The 19,233-nt window shown below is 38.4% G+C and overlaps 2 protein-coding genes across 16 annotated transcripts in view; one reads left to right on the top strand and one right to left on the bottom strand.

Moving 5' to 3' along the window:
- Positions 1-8,714, bottom strand: part of DLG2 (discs large MAGUK scaffold protein 2) — a 2,060,218-nt gene extending 2,051,504 nt beyond the window's left edge. For all 12 annotated transcript variants that reach the window (XM_045483773.1, XM_045483776.1, XM_045483777.1 and 9 more), the window contains exon 1: positions 8,571-8,714. In XM_045483773.1, coding sequence (XP_045339729.1) covers positions 8,571-8,589 — 19 coding nt within the window. In that variant the 5' untranslated portion in view covers positions 8,590-8,714. The remainder of the gene's footprint in view (positions 1-8,570) is intronic.
- Positions 8,715-10,473: 1,759 nt separating this feature from the next.
- TMEM126B (transmembrane protein 126B) lies at positions 10,474-17,010 on the top strand. Of its 4 annotated transcripts, XM_045483806.1 has the most exons (6): positions 10,549-10,655; positions 13,112-13,225; positions 13,484-13,605; positions 14,999-15,192; positions 16,286-16,397; positions 16,669-17,010. In XM_045483806.1, the coding sequence occupies exons 3-6, from the start codon at positions 13,493-13,495 to the stop codon at positions 16,850-16,852; spliced, it is 603 nt and encodes a 200-aa protein (XP_045339762.1). In that variant the 5' UTR covers positions 10,549-10,655; positions 13,112-13,225; positions 13,484-13,492; the 3' UTR covers positions 16,853-17,010. The 4 variants fall into 4 exon arrangements, with proteins under 4 accessions (XP_045339759.1, XP_045339762.1, XP_045339761.1 ...); XM_045483803.1 differs by lacking the exon at positions 13,112-13,225 and having other exon boundaries at positions 10,474-10,655; XM_045483805.1 differs by lacking the exon at positions 13,112-13,225 and having other exon boundaries at positions 10,573-10,620.
- Positions 17,011-19,233: the final 2,223 nt, after the last annotated feature.

Raw genomic sequence — 19,233 nt, 5'->3', positions numbered from 1 at the left:
TTTTTACATAGGCTATATATTTTTATTTGGCCATAATAATAATCCTAAGAGGTGAGTACAATTAATATAGTCGTTTTAAGATGAGGAATTTGAAGCTGTTTCTGTCAATTTTCTTTAGATAATTTAGCCAGCTAATGGTAAAGGCTGGATCCCTGGGCTCTTCTCCACTGTGCGATGATGTCATTCATTTGTTCCAAGAACACCACACTCATACAATGAAAAGAACATTGGATGAGCCTCTGGTCCTGATTCTATCACTAACTTTCTAAAATTGAAGTTCATATATGTTACCATATTTGATGTGGAAAAGAAACATTAAGCAGATAACTAGTTTTGCATTTTACTGCCTCAAAGGAGATATGTGCCAGGACAGAAAAAAAGCAATTTTTAAGTTTTTCCAGTTTTGCTTTCCTAAAACCTAAGCACTCAAACTAAGACTTTGTTACAGAAAGAGAGAGAAAGACATCTTCTAGCACCTCTCCAGTCTAGAAGAAGATTTTCTCAGCTGAAGAAGAGAGGTCTTTGAATTAATTCCAAGGCAGCAGGGATCTAGGCTCTGCTTCCTGAAAGCATTTCCTAGAAGGCAGAAAGAAGCCAGTGAGGAAGAGCATCATAATTGCACCTAGGTAAAGAGAAACACAGAAATTCGGGGTTGGGGGTGGGGGAATCTATGTCTTGGAAGTAGCAAATCACTGCTAGACCAGAAAGGAACTATCTAGACACAACAACTCTTGTCATAGAGGTAAGCTATTGCATATGGGATGATCGATGACCAGATGATGTCACCATTCCAGGCAGAACTCTACCATGACCCCGGAGAAGTAGGGAAAACCTGAAAAGTGATTGGAGTAATTGTATTCACCACTCAGTGACTAAGAGTCAAAAATAAAGTTGATCTATAGAAAATGAATGGATATTTCTTACAAAACTAAATTTATAGACTAAAGTCTATCTCAATGATTATCTGATCTTAAAGCCAGGTTTTCTGACTACTAGTACAGGTTTTTATCACAGTATCATTGCTATTGATGATGAGAAGGAGGAGGAGAAGGAGGAAGAGGTGGTGGAGGAGGAGGAGGAGGAGGAGGGGGAGGAGAGACCTCATGGTGAAAAGTTCAATGCAAAGAAAAAAAATAATGATCTGAAACAGTATCTTATAATCCCCCACATTGGTAAACCTCTACTGGTCTTTTGTGTCTCATCCTAAATGTCACCTATCCAGAAAGAATTCCCTGGTTTCTCTAGATGAGTTTGGGTATTCCTCATCGGTTTCCATGACAGTGTGTTAACCTCACCACACAACACTGAAATTACCTGTTTCCACATCTATCTCCTTAATAAATTTTAATCATCATAAAGGCAGACACTGAATATAATTTCCCACTGGGAAACATGCACCTAGCACAGTGCCTGGTACATAGCAGGTGCTCAATATATCTTTGATGAGTGGATAAATGACAGAATAAATAAATGAAACTAAAGTTATTGTCTTGAATACATACACATTTAGCTTTTAAAAGAACTTATAGTCTATTATTCAAAAGGGATTTTAAATTGAACAGAACTTAATGATTTATTCCAAGTCTTATCACAGAGTCAATGATAAAGATTCCACAGGTCTCTAAGATTATAGGCCCCCTACAGAAACTTCAAAATCTTATCTAACAGAGTTAGGGCCTCAGTGGCTAACAAGATGGTGTCATCAGAAGAAATGGGATACATAATCTTGCCATACTTGTCCACTGTCTTTGAAAGTTTTAACTTAATTCATTTCTACAGAATTTTCTACTTTTTATGCATTGTTTCTCTTGGTCCAAAATACTAAAACAAATCAGGTCAGGAGATTGGTTTCATAATGTAGGTGATTTGGCCATTAATTCTTGAAATAGCTTTGAGAAACTTACTAAAAATTGAACCTATGCAGAAAGCTTACTACTTGGAATTCAGAGTGACTGACTGGACTGAAGAGAGTAGGTAAAACTCATGATCCTTTGCTGACAAAGCAACCTAAATTGAGGATACAGAGCCCTCGTGCCTTGACTGATAAAAATTCCTGAGCTGGAGAAGAGGTCCTCTCCCCATAGTTTTAAAAAAGTTTTTTATACATCTTAGCCTGATAGTAAGAAATATTTTATAATCACTGAAATGGTTACACAGTAAATATTAATAGGAGAATATAATGAGAATATATAATTAATAAATAAGGGGATTCTTATAGTTTAGTGAATATACTGTTATAAAAGAGTGAGTGAGTGATTGATTGGCAAAGGCATGAATGAATTGAATGCCTTAATTCCTTGTTTTAAAAATCTAATATTTTGTGTACATCTTCCTACTGACTAGACTCTTCTACTCAAAGAAGTAACCAGTGATAGGCCTAAAGGAGAGATAAAATATTCTATCATATAGAGAATACTTGGGCAGTTTCCCAAAAACCTAACAGTTCAAATATTTCAGGTATCAAGTCATTAGCATATCATTTTCACACTTTCCCAATATATAAGAATTGTAGAATAAATTCAATTAACAGATAACTTTAATACTATGCCTAACGTTTGCTTCATAACATAGTCTTAACCAGTAGTTGAATACAAACATTTCTCTCTCCAGAATTCTCTCTCTTTATGCCTCCTGAAATGATGAGTATCTTCCAACCTCAAGAATCTGTGGCTTCATGGTTTCCAGTAATTCTCAAAACCAAAGTCAAGGTGACCCTTTTGAGGAATTTTAAATCTAAAAAAAAATCTTTGGTAAACAATCATTTTACTTTTACTTACAGAAATTAGAAAAACTATCTTTTCCCATCCCTCTCTAGGAAGATTCAGTTCTTAACTCATTTGAGTTTTACTGATTGAGAAAAAGAAAAAACATGAAGTTTGTGAAATGGAAAAAATGTCTGGATATAACACTGGTATGGCAAATATGAAAGTTCAAACACAAAGTTAGTAAAAGGAATAAAATAGCCACTCAAGTACGATCAATTCAGGCACACATTTTCCCCTTTAGTGAACTGAAAAAAAAAAAAATTCTAACAACTTGAGAAAAGTTAGAGATGGAAAGAGAATACATCCAAATAATGAAAGGAAAATATAAATTACTAAGATACTATGAGAAAGAAATTAAGCCACAAAGTACAAGAAACATAATGAAAGAAGAAAACTTCAAATGAGGAAGGAATGAACAGAAGAGTTTAAAGGGGCTCCTTCCCTAGGGAGAGGAAGAAAATAATAAAAACAAAATGACACCTTTAGAAAGTATAGACAACCAAAAGGAAAGATTGTGAACCCAGAAAACAACAATCTCAATTTCAGGGATGCCCAGGAGATACATGGAAGTATCAAGTCTTACTTAGAATTCTAATTACACAACACTCTTCAGCTTCCTCTCAAAAGAACAATATCAAAACATATGAGTTATGAATATGATGGTATTTAACTTCCAGTTCCTGGTAAAAATAAGTTTATACACACTCTATTATACCACTGAGAATAGCTGTAAAAAAAGAATTTAAAGGAAATAAAATGTTATACAAATGAAAACTGTCAGATAGACTTTTATACCAATTTAAAAGAAGCCCAGAGGATAATAAGACAATTTTTTTAAAAAATTTTTATTCTTTATTTATTTTTGGGAGAGAGACAGTGAGACAGAGTGTGAGTGGGGGAGGAACAGAGAGAGAGGGAGACACAAAATCTGAAGTGGGATCCAGGCTCTGAGCTGTCAGCACAGAACCCAACACAGGGCTTCAACTCACAAACCGCAAGATCATGACCCAAGCCGAAGTCAGATGCTTAACCGACTGAGCCACCCAGGCACCCCAATAAGACAATTTTTTTAACACAGACATGGGGGGCACATGGGTAGTTCATCAGTTATGCATGACATTCTTGACTTCAGCTCAGGGAGGTCATGATCTCACAGTTTGTGAGTTCAAGCCCCACGTTGGACTCTATGCTAATAGCGTGGAGCCTGCTTGGGATTCTCTGTCTCCCTCTCTCTCTCTGCCCCTCGCCACTAGTGCTCTCTCTCTCTCAAAATAAACAAACTTTTAAAACATAAATTAAAAGGGGCGCCTGGGTGGCGCAGTCGGTTAAGCGTCCGACTTCAGCCAGGTCACGATCTCACGGTCCGTGAGTTCGAAGCCTGCGTCAGGCTCTGGGCTGATGGCTCGGAGCCTGGAGCCTGTTTCCGATTCTGTGTCTCCCTCTCTCTCTGCCCCTCCCCCGTTCATGCTCTGTCTCTCTCTGTCCCAAAAATAAATAAACGTTGAAAAAAAAATTAAAAAAAAACATAAATTAAAAAATTAAAGCAACATAATGTATTTTTCTAAGTAGATCAGTTCATAAATGACATAATACATAGATTTTAGCATAATCCAAATACATTCTTGTCTTGCTAATTAGAACTTGTTGATTCCTTTAAAAAGTTGACCCTGGCACAAAAACAGACACTCAGATCAATGGAACAGAATAGAGAACCCAGAAATGGACCCACAAACATATGGCCAACTAATCTTTGACAAAGCAGCAAACAATATCCACTAGAATAAACACAGTCTCTTCAGCAAGTGGCGCTGGGAAAACTGGACAGTGACATGCAGAAGAATGAACCTGGACCAATTTCTTACATCATACACAAAAATAAACTCAAAATGTATGAAACACCTAAATGTAAGACAGGAAGCCATCAAAATCCTCGAGGAGAAAGCAGGAAAAACCTCTCTGATTTCGGCCGCAGCAACTTGTTACTCAACAAGTCTCCAGAGGCAAGGGAAACAAAAGCAAAAATGAACTATTGGGACTTCATCCAAATAAAAAGCTTCTGCACAGCAAAGGAAACATCAGCAAAACTAAAAGGCAACCAACACAATGGGAGAAGATATTTGCAAATGACATATCAGTTAGCATCAAAATCTATGAAGAACTTAACAAACTCACCCAAAAAACAAATAATCCAGTGAAGAAATCGGCAAAAGACATGAACAGACACTTCTTCAAAGAAGACATCCAGATGGCCAACCGACACATGAAAAAATGCTCCACATCACTCATCATCAGGGAAATACAAGTCAAAACCACCGTGAGATATCACCTCACACCTGTCAGAATGGCTAACATTAACAACACAGGCAACAACAGATGTTGGCAAGGATGCGGAGAAAGAGGATCTCTTTTGCACTGCTGTTGGGAATGCAAACTGGTGCAGCCACTCTGGAAAAACAGTATGGAGGTTCCTCAAAAAACTAAAAATAGAACTACCCTAAGATCCAGCAATTGCACTACTAGGCATTTATCCTCAGGATACAGGTATGCTGTTTCAAAGGGGCACATGCACCCCCATGTTTGTAGCAGCACTATCAACAATAGGCAAAGTATGGAAAGACCCCAAATGTCCATCGATGGATGAATGGATAAAGAAGATGTGGTTTATGTATATATATATACATATACATATATATATACACACACACACACATACACATACAACGGAGTATTACTCAGCAATCAAAAAGAATGAAATCTTGCCATCTTGCCATTTGCAACTATGTGGATGGAACTAGAGGGTATTATGCTAAGCAAAATTAGTCAGAGAAAGACAAATATCATATGACTTCATTCATATGAGGCCTTTAAGACACAGAACAGATGAACACAACGGAAAGGAAACAAAAATAATATATAAACAGGGAGGGGGGACAAAATATAAGAGACTCTTAAATATGGAGAACAAACAGATGGTTACTAGAGGGGTTGTGGGAAGGGGGATGGGCTAAATGGGTAAGGGGCATTAAAGAATCTACTCTTGAAATCACTGTTGCACTATATGCTAACTAACTTGGATGTAAATTTAAAAAATAAAAACATTAAAATTTTAAAAAAAAGTTGACCCATTACCATCAATTCAGTATTAAAGAAGGAAGGAAGAGGAGAGAGAGAAAGAAGGAAGAAGAGGAAAAGAAAGAAGGAAGGAAATAAACATTAAACTATTTCTCACAAAGTATAATTTTCAATTATGTATCTGTAATTTCTGTAACTTCCATCAAAGGTAAGAACTTTTGAGAAACTCAGCCTATTGGGCTTAGAAACCTTAAAATCAACCTGCTTACTGTTGGTGGGAATACAAACTGGTGCAGCAACTATGGAAAACAGAATGGAGATTCCTCAAAATATTAAAAATTGAAATACTATGTGATCCAGGAATTTCATTCTTGGATATATACCCAAAAAAACCAAAATGCTAATTTGAAAATAGTTTATTACAGCATATTTACAATAGCCCAGGTATGGAAGCAACCCAAGTATTCATCAACACATGAATGGAGAAGATGTGGTACACACATACACACAGACACACACACACACACTGGAATGAAAATCTTGCCACTTGTGACAACATGGATGGACCTACAGAGTGTTACGCTAAGTGAAATAAGTCAGAAAGAAAAAGGCAAATATCATATGGTTTCACTAATATCTGAAATCTAAAAACCAAAAACAACTGAATAAAGAAACAAAAGACAGAAACGGAGCCATAAACACAGAGAACAAACAGATGGTTGCCAGGTTGGGTGACAGACAGGTAGGGGGGATGGGCAAAATGGGTGAAGGGGAGTAGGAAGTACAGGCTTGCAGTTAGGGAATGAATAAGTCATGAAGATAAAAGATACAGCACAGGGAACACAGTCAAAGGTATTATAATGGAGTTGTATGGTGACCGATGGGGCTACACTTGTGAGCAAAGTATAATGTGCAGACTTGCCACACTATGTTGCACATCTGAAACTAATGTAATGCTGTGTACCAATTATACATCAATAATATTTTTAAGACATCATTTTAAAAAAAAGACACCTGCTTAGTTAAATTATACCTAGAACATCAAGTGCCTTTCTCCACCTCATTCCCAGATGCCTTTTTATCCCTGTCACTCTACCCTCCCTCTCTCCTTTCTCTCTTCCCCTCTTCTCCCCCCCACTACATATACACCTAGACAATGTGTTTAAATTCAATTATTAGTCTAAAATAAGGCAATCCAAAAGGGACAATGTCTAGAGAACAAGTGGTAGAGAGAGTAAAAACACAAAGTGAAGTAAGTCAAAGAGCCATGCCATTTATTGGCTACATTACCAAAACCATTCTTGTTCCAGACAAACCAACTGTGCCAGATCTGGACAGGTATGGCTCCAAAATCTCACAGAGAGTTTTGTTTCTCTTGGTGATATTAAGGGGGAGAGCAGAAGAAGAAAACAACCCCAGTCTTCAATCCAATGTACAAAGGAACATTTCTAGGTGTTTCAGAGGTTTTATATATCATTGTCCATCTCTATAGATACCAGTTGGCTATAGTATCTCACTGAGTATTGACTTTCCTCAATGCATCTTCCAAGTCCACAGGTAGAAGGATTAGACATTGTGCAGAGCCAGATTGCCTTAACCTCACCTGACCTTTACTTTCAGTGTGTAGCAACTCATAACTGGTCAGCACTTGGATCTATGCTAGCCCGGTATAGTGGAGTCCAAGGGTGTCGAATAAATTTTGGTTCGAAACTCTCAAGAGGGGCCACTGGGTGGCTCAGTCGGTTAAGCATCCCACCCTTGGTTTCGGCTCAAGTTATCATCTCTCACATTTCATGGGTTCAAGCCCAGCTTTGGGCTCCATGTTGTCAGTGTGGAGCCTGCTTGGGATTCTCTCTCTTCCTCTTTCTCTGCCCCCCGCCCCCCGCTCTCTCTCAAAATAAATAAATTTTAAAAATACCTCGAGAAAATTCTTTATAGTTGATCTGATCTTCCACGCTATGTCAAAACAACAACAACAACAAAAACTGGTTTCATGAGGATCCTTGGGAACAAAGCTAACCTGGGGTAGATCTAGGTTAAAGTGAATCCCTTGGCCTAATCTAAAATAAACTATACTTTAGGAAACCACTGGATCTCGATCAATTCTGGAGAGGGAGCAGGGAGTCAGAGGTTTGCCTCATTTGGTAAACTTGTCAATTGTGTTCTTAAATGATACATACCCTCTGGAAAAGCACAGCAGTTACTGGAGTTGTGCTTCATCACAGAAGTGAATATTTACACTACAGGAAACCCAAGCATGAAATCTGTTTTTAATCAGAAGATTGATAAATCCATAATTTTGTTCAGTATAAACAACTCTGTTATCTTTCACAACTAGGTAATTCACTTGATAAATATTAAATCCACGAGGAAGAGCTCCACTGTGCAAATTTTATTTTTAAAGATTGTTCAAAAGTAACCTTTAACAAGCTAAGAACACAGGCTAAAGAAAAGCTCAAATCAGTGGTATCAAATTTATGCTGATTATGAATGGTAATTTAGACAACCTGATTTATGAAATCACAAATGTCTGTAATTAAATACTATAGCCCTACTTCATTTTACTTTAGCAAAATAATATTAATGATGTACCACAGAGAAGACATTATTACAATAAATATTTCGCAAAGCCCAAGGAAAATTTTACTCTCAAATGGAAAACAGTTTAAATAGCAAATACCAGAACCAAAAAAAGGGAGAAACATATATTATATAGGAAGCTTCATTGCCCACCTTTCTTCTTGACTGGCATTCTTGGGTCTGTCCACTGCCACAGGATTCAAGATCTTTTCAGGTCTCAACTTGATCCAGCTGGACTGAGGCCAAGAGCCAGGTAACTGTTGCAAACCACTTCACTGTTCAATTTTGAAATCCAGGCTGTCTTCTCTTTCAATAAGGAAAAAAATGATGTATTTTCCCCACAATTAAACTTTTGACACTGCCCACAGAGTTCAGAAAAAAATAACCTTGAGTTTTTCGATTTTTATAAAATATTTATTCTGTTAAAAAAAATTTGAGAAAATTATCGTAAGCATAGAAAATGTTATTAAAACTCTTCTTCAGGCATCAACATTTTTGGAATTCAATGACTAACTCAATTAAGGCACAAACCAAATTTATACAGCTGTCTCATTACTCAGTACATGATCGAATTCAGATGAACTGGTTGATGATAAAGATTCTCAATTCTTTAGAGAAAAATTTAATCTCCCCAACAAAAAATACTTTTAAAAACCTTTTTGACTCTGGTGTCTAAAAAGGTGGGTGAGTTTGAATAGTTTTCTGGGGCAATACACAGACTGAAAGGCCCCCTTTTTATTTACTGGACCAGAAGTTCCAGATCTCACCCCCTCAGTAAGACAGGATCCAGCTTGCTGTCACTTTCATTTTTTTCTTCAGTGCTCTCCAAGCCCCTCAGGCTTAATCCTTAATGCCCCTCTGATTCTGATCCTCCCATGTATTAACCGAGAGGATTGAAAAGAAGGAAAGCAATCCCTTGGCATGGAGACATTAAAGTGACAGTGCTACTCAATGGGCACTTGATGCAGGATGAGTTGGCGAAGCAGATTTCTTCACACTGGAGTCATTCACATCATGCCATCTCTTCGCATCCAAGCAGCTCCCTATCCGGCGAGGAAAAACACTGAGACTGTTCGAGAGAAGTCAAACCTTCCCCCAAAGGTGTTTTCTGAGACGATGTAGTAGTATTAGGCATGTGAGCACAAGCTGTGCAAACGGTTCGCGATTTCCTAAATGAGAGTTCTGCTGCTTGGCTTCCACATCCACCCTTTCTATCTTTCTCCAAACTACCCACCTTCCTTTTGCAGAAAAGACAAGAAATCTCTCTGCTACCGCTGGCCACCCCTGCCCACACCCCGTTCTTATATAGAAGTGCACAGAAATGTCCTGCACCCTCCACGCGATGAAGTGTTTCCTCAGGCAGGAAAAACAGCAGCACTAGAAATTATATAACTCTCGAATTTGGCTTCTCTAAGACATGGAGACTGGAGGGTCGGGGGTTGCTGGTCTGGGAGATACTGCTGGGCACTGAACGTGCACAGAAGGGCGCCAGGCCTATTCGCAGCGCCCCCCACCCCCACCCCGAAACACCGGCTGGCAAAGGGGTCTTCTTGGGGAGTGGGGGGGGGGGTGTCTTTCTCTGGTCCCTTCCAAATGGGGTGAAAAGATGGAATATGAGGTAACTAAAGACTGGGAGAGGAGACACACCGCTGGGGGGATGAGGGGGGAGCGGGGAGGAGGCTGGTCGGGGCCGCTCTGGCGGCCGGTTGGGGGCTCTCGGGAGGAGGTGTCCGGGAAGCCTTAACACACGGACCAGGCCAGAGGGAAGAACTCCCTCTAGGAGCGAATGGGGCGGACAGCTCGGCCCCTGCTAACAGAGGTGCCCAGAAGAGGAGAAAGCGCGCGACATCCCCGCGCTCGGACCGCCTCACGCACCCCCTCAGCTTGAGAGAAGAGGGAGCTAGGCTAACACACAGCAGGATAAGGGAATGCAGGGCTGGCAAGAAGGCGGGACCATGGACGTCTGGACCTCCTCGAAGCCAATGAGAGGCCTTCATTTCTGGATGCCGTGCCCAATCACAGCCAGGATGGAGGGCGCGGCTTTTGACTGAGTTGGGGAGGGCCGGGCTGCAGGCTAGAGGCGTGAGCCCGCACCACTTCCCGCTCGGGGCGGGCGTTCTGGGTCCCCGCCCACCGCTAGTCACGTGAGCCGCCAAAATGGCGGCGCTTGGGCGTGAGGCTGGGGCTGACCTGAAGGATGCAGGTGTGTTGCCGATCAGAACTGGGGAAGCGTCCAAGGTAGGCGGAAACCCAGGGCGGTAGGAGTCGTGATTTCTGCAGCCTCAATATGTTAGCGGACTCTTCCGAAATTATGGGATTTGGAAATCTAAAGAGAAGAGCCTCCAAGTCCATGCAGAGCGCAATCAATGGAGCCCCCAGTTGCTATAGAAAGAGACGGAGACAAAGTAGGAGACCTAAAGTCTAGTCCCGATTGCTTGATGTTTCCTTTCTCTGGCCTCCAGGCCTTTGCGCTGGCCTTTCCTTCAACTTGCAGTGCTTCCCTGTAACCATCCCTCCCCACCTCACCTTCTTCAGCTATTCAGTTAAATTTCGCTTACTCCGGGAAACCTTCCCACGCTTCCCCTGGCCAGGTTAAGTTTGGAACTAAAGTTCCGTTTAGTTTCGTTTGTATGGCACACTCATTTCTGCCTGTAAATTACCTGCTTTTTGTCCTCACGTTGGCCGGTTTGTGGGTTCTAGAAGATACATCTACCTTTTAATTATCCTGGGGTCTGGCAAATATCAGGTGCTGTGTAAATGATGAGTGAATATTAAAGTTCTGAAAGTCAGGCAAAATAATACACATAAAAGCACTACAAAACTGTAAAATACTTTCCAGACTATAAACCTCGATACATACACTCGTAATGGTATAATCATGGTGACCTTGGACTAGTCAATTTTTAGATAAAATGTTAGTTATAGCAGTCTTTACATTTCAGCACTTGGTAAAAGTCTGTCAGAAAATTACCAGCCTATTTCTCTGCTTTAATAAACAGTGCCTTCCAAAGACTAGGCATTCAGTAAATATTTGTGCTCAATAAGTATCTGTCCTGTTTCAGGATTTTAGAATCATTATACTAATTGTCTGGGTTCCCTATAAACTGATAGTGTAGACTATCAGTAGGGTAGAAGCTTGGTTCAAAGCATTGCCTGAGAGTTTTCTTTGTGGGAAGTAAGGGACTTCAATGTCATCAATGAATTGAATGACAGAAAAATAAGTACTTTATCCAAGATTTTTGGTAAATTACCACATTACTGATACCTGCCTTCATAGTACATTAGATGGCTTAGATATAGAATCTCCCTTAGATGTTACTATCTCTTTCATTTTCCATTTAGATGTCTGAAAGAGCCAAAAGATTAAATCTAGTCCCTGAGAAATTGTAATTTATAATTTTTTTCCCTGTCCTCCCAGATATTTTAAAGAAAAAGATAGTACTGGCTTGAGTCCAATTCTGCAGTGATACAAGGAAAGAAACTTGCCCGTTATTACTTACTGTGTATTAACATAGGAAAGTTCAAAGGAGCCCGTACTTTCAGGAGGTTGATGCCATGAATGAATTGACCTTTCATTAGTTAGGATTGGTACATATCACTTACTCAGCAAATGAGTATTACAGTGATGTTCAACAATTACAGCAATGTGTCCACTGACAACCAGTGGCAAAATCACTTGGTACTATTAAAATGCAGATTTCTGTGGGACGCCTGGGTAGCTCAGTTGTAAGCTTCCAGTTAAGCATCTAACTCGATCTCAGCTAAGGTCTTGATCTCAAGGCTGCTTGAGTTCAAGCCCCGCATTGGGCTCCGCACTGGGCATGAAGTCTACTTTAAAAAAAAAAAAAAAAAGATAAAATAAAATGCAGATTTCTAGACTTAACCCTATTCCTGTTGAATCCAGCTATCTCAGGAGGGAGCTCAAGACATTGCATTTAAAATGAACCCCCCATGTGATTCCTGTGTACACTAAAGGTTGAGAATCACTGATTTATTATCTTCTGTGTTCATTATGCTTAATCCACTCTAATTCTCTTGCCCAGGACTCCTGAAATTTGAGATCTAGTCTGTGTCCTTGACTATAAATATTAAAACAGAAGTTGGTATAAATTGTGAAGGGCCATGATTTTGTAATCTATTCATCGGCTAATCTGGAATCTCATAATACCAATGTGGCAACAGGTTTAACACATGTCATTATTAAGACTTTTCAGAGACCTGAAAGTCTTAACCAGAGCAAAGCATTCAGGAAGGATCCTGTTTGAGGATCCGATTTTGTTTTGTTTTGTTTATCACTATTTTTTACTTTCTCTTAAGATGTTACTGGCCAAACCCTCATGGTCCCTTGACATTGGCAACTGTCTGTTCATATTTTACACTTGGGACACTGGAGCCTTCCAACCCTGAAGCTCAGTACCTTGGGTCCCAGCTCCCTCATGTGCCACATGTAGTTTCCAGCAAAGGCTGTGGCTTCTGCCCCAGGTGAGGGGGCTGGATATATAATTTCTGTAATCCACGGTATCCATGATCTACTACCTCTTCCTAGCCTGGAACAGTGTCCCTCTTTCTGATGTCTCTCTCACTATTCTCCAAGGCAGTCGCTGCTCTCTTCCATCTCCAGGAAACATAATCTCCAAAAGGAGGTCAGGCTTTCATGAGATAGTTGTCAACAAGTACCTACTGTTCCCTTCTAGCTTTGAAAAAGCTAGAAAAAGAACTACAGAGGACCTGGCTACCTTTGAGGAAAACTGTAAGGAAAACAAAAACTCAGTATCTCTGCAAGTTATCCTTCTACACTAGGTCTTAAGGCAAGTCAACCTTTCTGAACCTCATTTTTCTCATCTATAAAAGTATAAATTAGAGATGATTATTATCCTGCCAGTTTCTCAAAAAGCCATTGTCTACTAAATAGTAGCTGCTAAATAGTGATTGAATCATGGACACTGTATGTGAAAGCAGATGACATTTTACTAGGGTCTAAATGTTTTTTAATTGGAGTCTAAAATTTATAAAATTTATAATTAATATCATTAGCTATTATGGTTCTGAAATTTTGTGTTTTCCAGGACATCAGAATGGCAACATACACACATGGTCAGCCCAGTGTTTCTCTAGGAGATGAAAAATTCAGAAGACCCATGGTCATCGAAATCATAGAAAAAAAAATGGAGTATCTTAGAAAAGAAAAGTAAGAGACACACCCAGACTGACAGTCAATAACTTTATTTGCAGATCTTCTGCATTACTGTTGTTTCTAAGTATCTAAGATCTATTAACTTTATTGAGTTGGTTATAAAAAAGCTTATAAAAAAAACTGAAGAGAAGTATGGACAGATGAAAATAGTGGTTTGTTGTAATATTGAGACCGTGGATAATTTCTTTTGCTTCTTAAAAATAAAATGTCCAGGGGCACAAGGGTGGCTCAGCTGGTTAAGTGTCTCACTTTTGATCTCAGCTCAGGTTCCGATCTCTTTGTGAGATCGAGTTGGGCTCACAAGCACTCTCTGCTTGAAATTCTGTCTCTCTCCCTCTCTCTCTGCCCTTCCCCCACTGGCGTTCTTTCTTTCTCTCTCAAAATAAACAAGAGCGAGAGCTAACAGAGGAGGGGCAGAGAGAGAGAGGGAGAAAGAGAATCCAAAGCAGGCTCTGTGCTATCAGCATGGGGCTCAAACCCACTAACCATGAGATCATTACCTGAGCTGAAACCAAGAGTTGGATGCTTAACTGACTGAGCCACCCAGGTGCCCTCAAAATGAATAAATAAACTTAAAAAAAAAAAAAAGTCCAGAATTATTGTTGAAATGTTATTTGTATAATAAACATTTTTAAATTAAAAGTAATTAGGAGAACACCATTTTGGGAGCTATCTATATTTAATTGATGTTCAATTGTAATTAAATTCAGTTCAGAATTAATTGACTCAGCACAGTGCTGAATTCAGCAAAAAAGGAATACAGATTCCATGGTGTACATATTATCTCACATTACCACTTAAACTTAGATTAACAGAGGACATTATCAAAGGACATTAATCTTAGACCTCAGACATTTATGAATTTAGGTATGACCGGAATAAATAAAACTAAACCTATCAAATCTCTTTGCATGAAGTTTTGGAAATCCTAGACAAATTATTTGAAATATATCTGGACTAATTAAGAAATAGTTATTTGCTAGAAGGACTAACCAAAATGTAAACAACTTTGTTCATATGACTTAAGAAATTAATCCTTTTAGCAAGAGCAGCATTCTTAGATATCTCATAAAATTTGGCTATACTAGAACATACTAATTTTTATTTGTGACCAGAATTTATCTCTTAAAAGAGTTCCATTTTAGAACCACTCTAATTGATCTCAGAGAGAGAATTATCCTCTCATTAGAATGAAAGTTCCATGAGAAGTGAGATTTGTTTTTTAATATTCTTTATCAGTGCCTCATCCTCAGCACAGAGAAAATGTCTCTTGCATAGTAAGTATTCAAGAAATATTTGGTGTTGGTTATACCCAGGAAAGGATATATCCTTTAAGAGAATACTGTATTATGTTGAATGTAATTTTTCTCTATGTTTTCCCTGTTAGGATTTTAAATGTGTATGGCACAGTGTTCTTTGGAACAGCAGCTAGTTTCTCTGGAATGTTGGCGAACTTCATTTTCAGACACTGCTTCAAGGTTAAACATGATGCTTTGAAGACATATGCATCAGTGACTACACTTCCGTTTTTGTCTACTGTAGTCGCTTATAAGTTCCTTGTAACAGATGCTTTGTATTTAGGTAAATTTAAATTCATTAATGTATAATGTGTTCATGTCTAAAATTACACATTAACACAAAATTTTGCTACCATTTATAATGATCACTTACACTTGTATATTCCTTTACAACTTACAGAGTACCTTTACCTATATTGTCCTGTTTCCTCATCACAACAATCCTCCTGATGAGGCAGAACAAATAGTATCGTGTCCTTTTTACAGGTACACAACCAAAACTAAGACATGTTCACGTATGTTAGAAAGCAACATAATATAAAAAGCAGGCTTTGGCATTCTACACACATGATTTCAGATTCTACCCCCCCCCCCCCCCCCCCACTGCTTAAGTTTTGTGACATTGGATAAGTCATTTAATATCTGAGACTAAATTGTCTTATCTATAAATTAGGACTACTAGTACTTACCTCACAGGACAGTTGTGATAATTAAAATACAATATCTTAAATGCCTAATGAGATATCTGGCTTACTGTGTAGGCTTCTAATGTTATTTCCTACCTCCTCCCCTTACCTCAAGTTTCACAACTAGTAATTAATGGAACCTCTGAATCCTGTTTATCAGGTCCCTACTTACATATCTCTTTCCCAGGGAAACCTCGGATTCCCTCAGGGTAGGTTAGGTTTCTAGACACATTCTCTATTCATTTTACCTTCAAAGCATTGTACACACTTAAAAAATTATTTATTTAAATATTTGTCTACTTCTTTTGTTCCTACTGGACTCACCTAAAGGTTAGAGTTTGGGTCTCTTTTATGTAGCATTGTATCACTAACACATGCCTAACACATTGACAATAAAAATGCATTAACCTAGAATCCAGATGTCTGGGTCTGCTGTTTAATATTTCTCATTATGAAATTGCTTCTGCAAAAACCAAATTTATAAGAGATAACTCACCTTACATTAAGTGTAATAAAGGCATTTTTTAAACATGTTGCTGTTAGTCTATCATGTGCCTTAGAGACTGAATTTCTATTGTTTTCACTATGATTGAGGACAGTACAGATAACTACTCTGTGAGGACACAAGACTGTCTTAATTGTTCTTATCCTGAGTTTTAAAAGGAGACTAAATTTCCTTTTGTTTTCCAGGCAATATAAGCCAGGAAAATTGTGTTCTGAGGAGTTCACTGGTTGGCATAGTATGTGGTGTTTTATATCCCACTGGTTTGGCTTTTTCTAAAACTGGACGCCTGGCAGTCAAGTAAGTCCATCTGTTCCTTTTCTTCCTTCCTTCCTTCCTTCCTTCCTTCCTTCCTTTTGTTTTTGTTTATTTTTTTAATGTTAAACTTTTCTTTAGCTGCCAATGACACATTTTAATCAAAATGTACTTTGGTACTTCAAATAGCTAGCTTTCAACCTTTTTGCTATCTACATGAAAGACCTTGGAATTGAAATTATCCACTTAAGAGAACCAATGAACTTTTTATAGAAAATACATGCAGAAGAAGTGCTTAATTATTTTTCCTTTTTAGGTATCATACTCTTCCATTGCCACCAAAAGGAAGGGTTTTACTTTACTGGTTGCTGCTTTGTCAAACAGAGGTAAAAGCAATGATGATTCCTCTGGTCTTTCAGACAGTCTTTGGAATAGTTAATGGTCTACGGCATTATGCAATATTTGAAAGTACACGTGAGAAAACTGTACGTGATGATTAATCCAAGAGTGAATGAATACTAAATCAGCAGAATGGGATTTTTTTTATGATGAGGAATCCGGCATTGCTGAAGGAGTTAAAACTAACTCCAGACAGTTTGTTTCTGTTCCTCCTGCTTAGTCTATAGCAGGTACTCAATAAATATTCTGTAATTCACTATTTAAATGTAAGTTTCATCTTTCTTTCCTCCTGTGTGTGGAAATAGGTTTGAGATGACAAGGTCTGCTCTATACATATAGTCATTCATTCACCAGACATTTATTAGGCCCCTGTTATATCTCAGGCACTGGGTAATATATAATAAGAAATGGTCTTTAACCCAAAAGGAACTCACAATTAGAAGAGAAATTTAAAATGTGAACATATAGCAAGAGAAGGTTTAAGAGGTATACAAATAATTATGTGGGCACATTGAAGATATGGCTGTTAACTACTTGTCCAGAAGGGAAAGCTAAGAGGGAAAAGTGACATTTGACCTAAATTTTGAAGGAGAAGTGGAAACTTCATTAGGAAAGCAACACATAGAAATTAACACACAGTCTGCCCTAAACTCTGTGTATACTTTCTAGCCTCTTACCATTAACACGTGCTGTTTAAAGAACATTTATTGAGTGCCTATTATGTAATGTGCATTAATACACCAGGGGTTCAGAGATTTAGACCCTGCCCTCAAGAAGCTCAAAATCTAAAGAAAGAGATTACCAGATGTTTCTTTATGTCTTCTTGAGCATTCCTGAACTACACATTTATCTTAGTTGAGAAAATAAATACTGATGAATAAAGCACAGACTGGAACCCCAAACCCCACAGTTCAGTCTCCTTGGCTTAATCATATACATCTTGAGATAAGATGTGGTCATCTGAGGCCCCAAGCAACACAAAGCAGAAACGGAAGTCTTAACAAGGTGCTTTACGACAGCATAGATAACAAACTGGAATACATACCCTCTTGCTAATGAAAATGATAAAAATAGCTAGTTTGCCGTCCAGCTTTGTATTCTCAGAATAATTCATGATACGTGAAACTGAGGAAAGGGCAGGTGATGGGGGAGGAGGGGAACCAAGTCAAACTGATAACTGGATCAATGGTATTCATATTTTAACTGTTTGAAAAATTACTATGCAAAGAGTACATGAATACCTTCTCATTGTAAAATATTTAAAAGACCCAGAAATAAATAAAGCAAGATGTCCTCCTTCATTCCCACATCCTATATCTACTCCATTCTCCAGAGGTAACCACCATCAAGTTAGCATGTCTCTTTCATTGCAGTATTCTTTTGTAACTTACATATTTTTTAAAATAATATTAACCATACATATTATAATGAAAATTAATTTTTACTTCACCATATGTCTTGGGGATTTTTCCAACTCTACATATAGGTCTAACATGTTCTTTTTAGTGACTAATATTCTTGGTGATTCCAGTATTTACATAGGTGATCCTTCCAACACCTTGGTCTCTCTACCGGACCACTTAACCTATGGTCATACTCTAGAGCTGTGCCATCCAATATAATAGTCACTAGCCACTTGTAGCTAATGAGAATTTGAAATGTGACTAGTTTAAGTTAAGATGTGTTGTAAGTGTGGGGCACCTGGGATAGGTCAGTCAGTTAAGTGTGACTTTGGCTCAGGTCATAATCTCATGGCCTGTGAGTTCTAGCCCCACATCAGGCTCTGTACTGACAGCTCAGAGCCTGGAGCCTATTTCGGATTCTGTGTCTCTCTCTCTCTCTCTGCCCCTCCCCCCACTCACACTCTTGTCTCTCTCTCTCAAAAATAAATACACATTAAAAAAAATTTTTAAAGCTGTGTTGTTAAGTGTAAAATACACAAGTTTTGAAGAATTACTATGTAAAAAAAGAATTTAAATATCTCACCAAAATGTCATACGTGAATCACATATTTTTATTGGACTATGGTGCTATAGCCTTAGTCATAAATTATCAGTAAGTTCAAATTCTCTACGTTCTCAATTTTAAAATCCCATCTTCTGATCACTACCTCCTGTCCTTCCAGTCCATTCACTTTCACACAACTCCAACATTACTTCAACCTCACCAGAATCTATAATTCAGCAATCCTCCTCCTACCTTCTTACTATCCCTCATGCCCCTCACATCAGCCACATCTTTTTAAAGTTTGCCAATCTCAAAGCAAAAAATCAAATAAGAATGAATCTAGCTAAGGTTGGTTTTTTTAGATAAAAATATTGGCCTCTTTTTTGAATTTTCTGTTCATGTCTTTGACCCACTTGATTTGAGGAAGCTCATCAAGCAAGTTTTATTTGTTCATCTGCTGAGGTAGTAATCTGGGAAACACAGCAAGGTTGACTTATGTTCCCCTTCTCTGCCACCTGAAAGCTGAAGAGGTTGG

This window comes from Leopardus geoffroyi, chromosome D1 (assembly GCF_018350155.1).
Source record: "Leopardus geoffroyi isolate Oge1 chromosome D1, O.geoffroyi_Oge1_pat1.0, whole genome shotgun sequence".
NCBI classification, from domain to species: domain Eukaryota; kingdom Metazoa; phylum Chordata; class Mammalia; order Carnivora; family Felidae; genus Leopardus; species Leopardus geoffroyi.
This window is presented reverse-complemented; position numbering and strand designations above follow the sequence as displayed.

Bases quoted from the DNA above. Each gene is read 5' to 3' on its own strand.
- TMEM126B (XM_045483803.1), top strand. From the start codon at position 10,575: ATGGCGGCGCTTGGGCGTGAGGCTGGGGCTGACCTGAAGGATGCAGGT. The intron at 13,606-14,998 runs GTAAGAGACACA...TTTCCCTGTTAG, and splicing joins GAGTATCTTAGAAAAGAAAA to GATTTTAAATGTGTATGGCA. The intron at 15,193-16,285 runs GTAAATTTAAAT...TTTGTTTTCCAG, and splicing joins AACAGATGCTTTGTATTTAG to GCAATATAAGCCAGGAAAAT.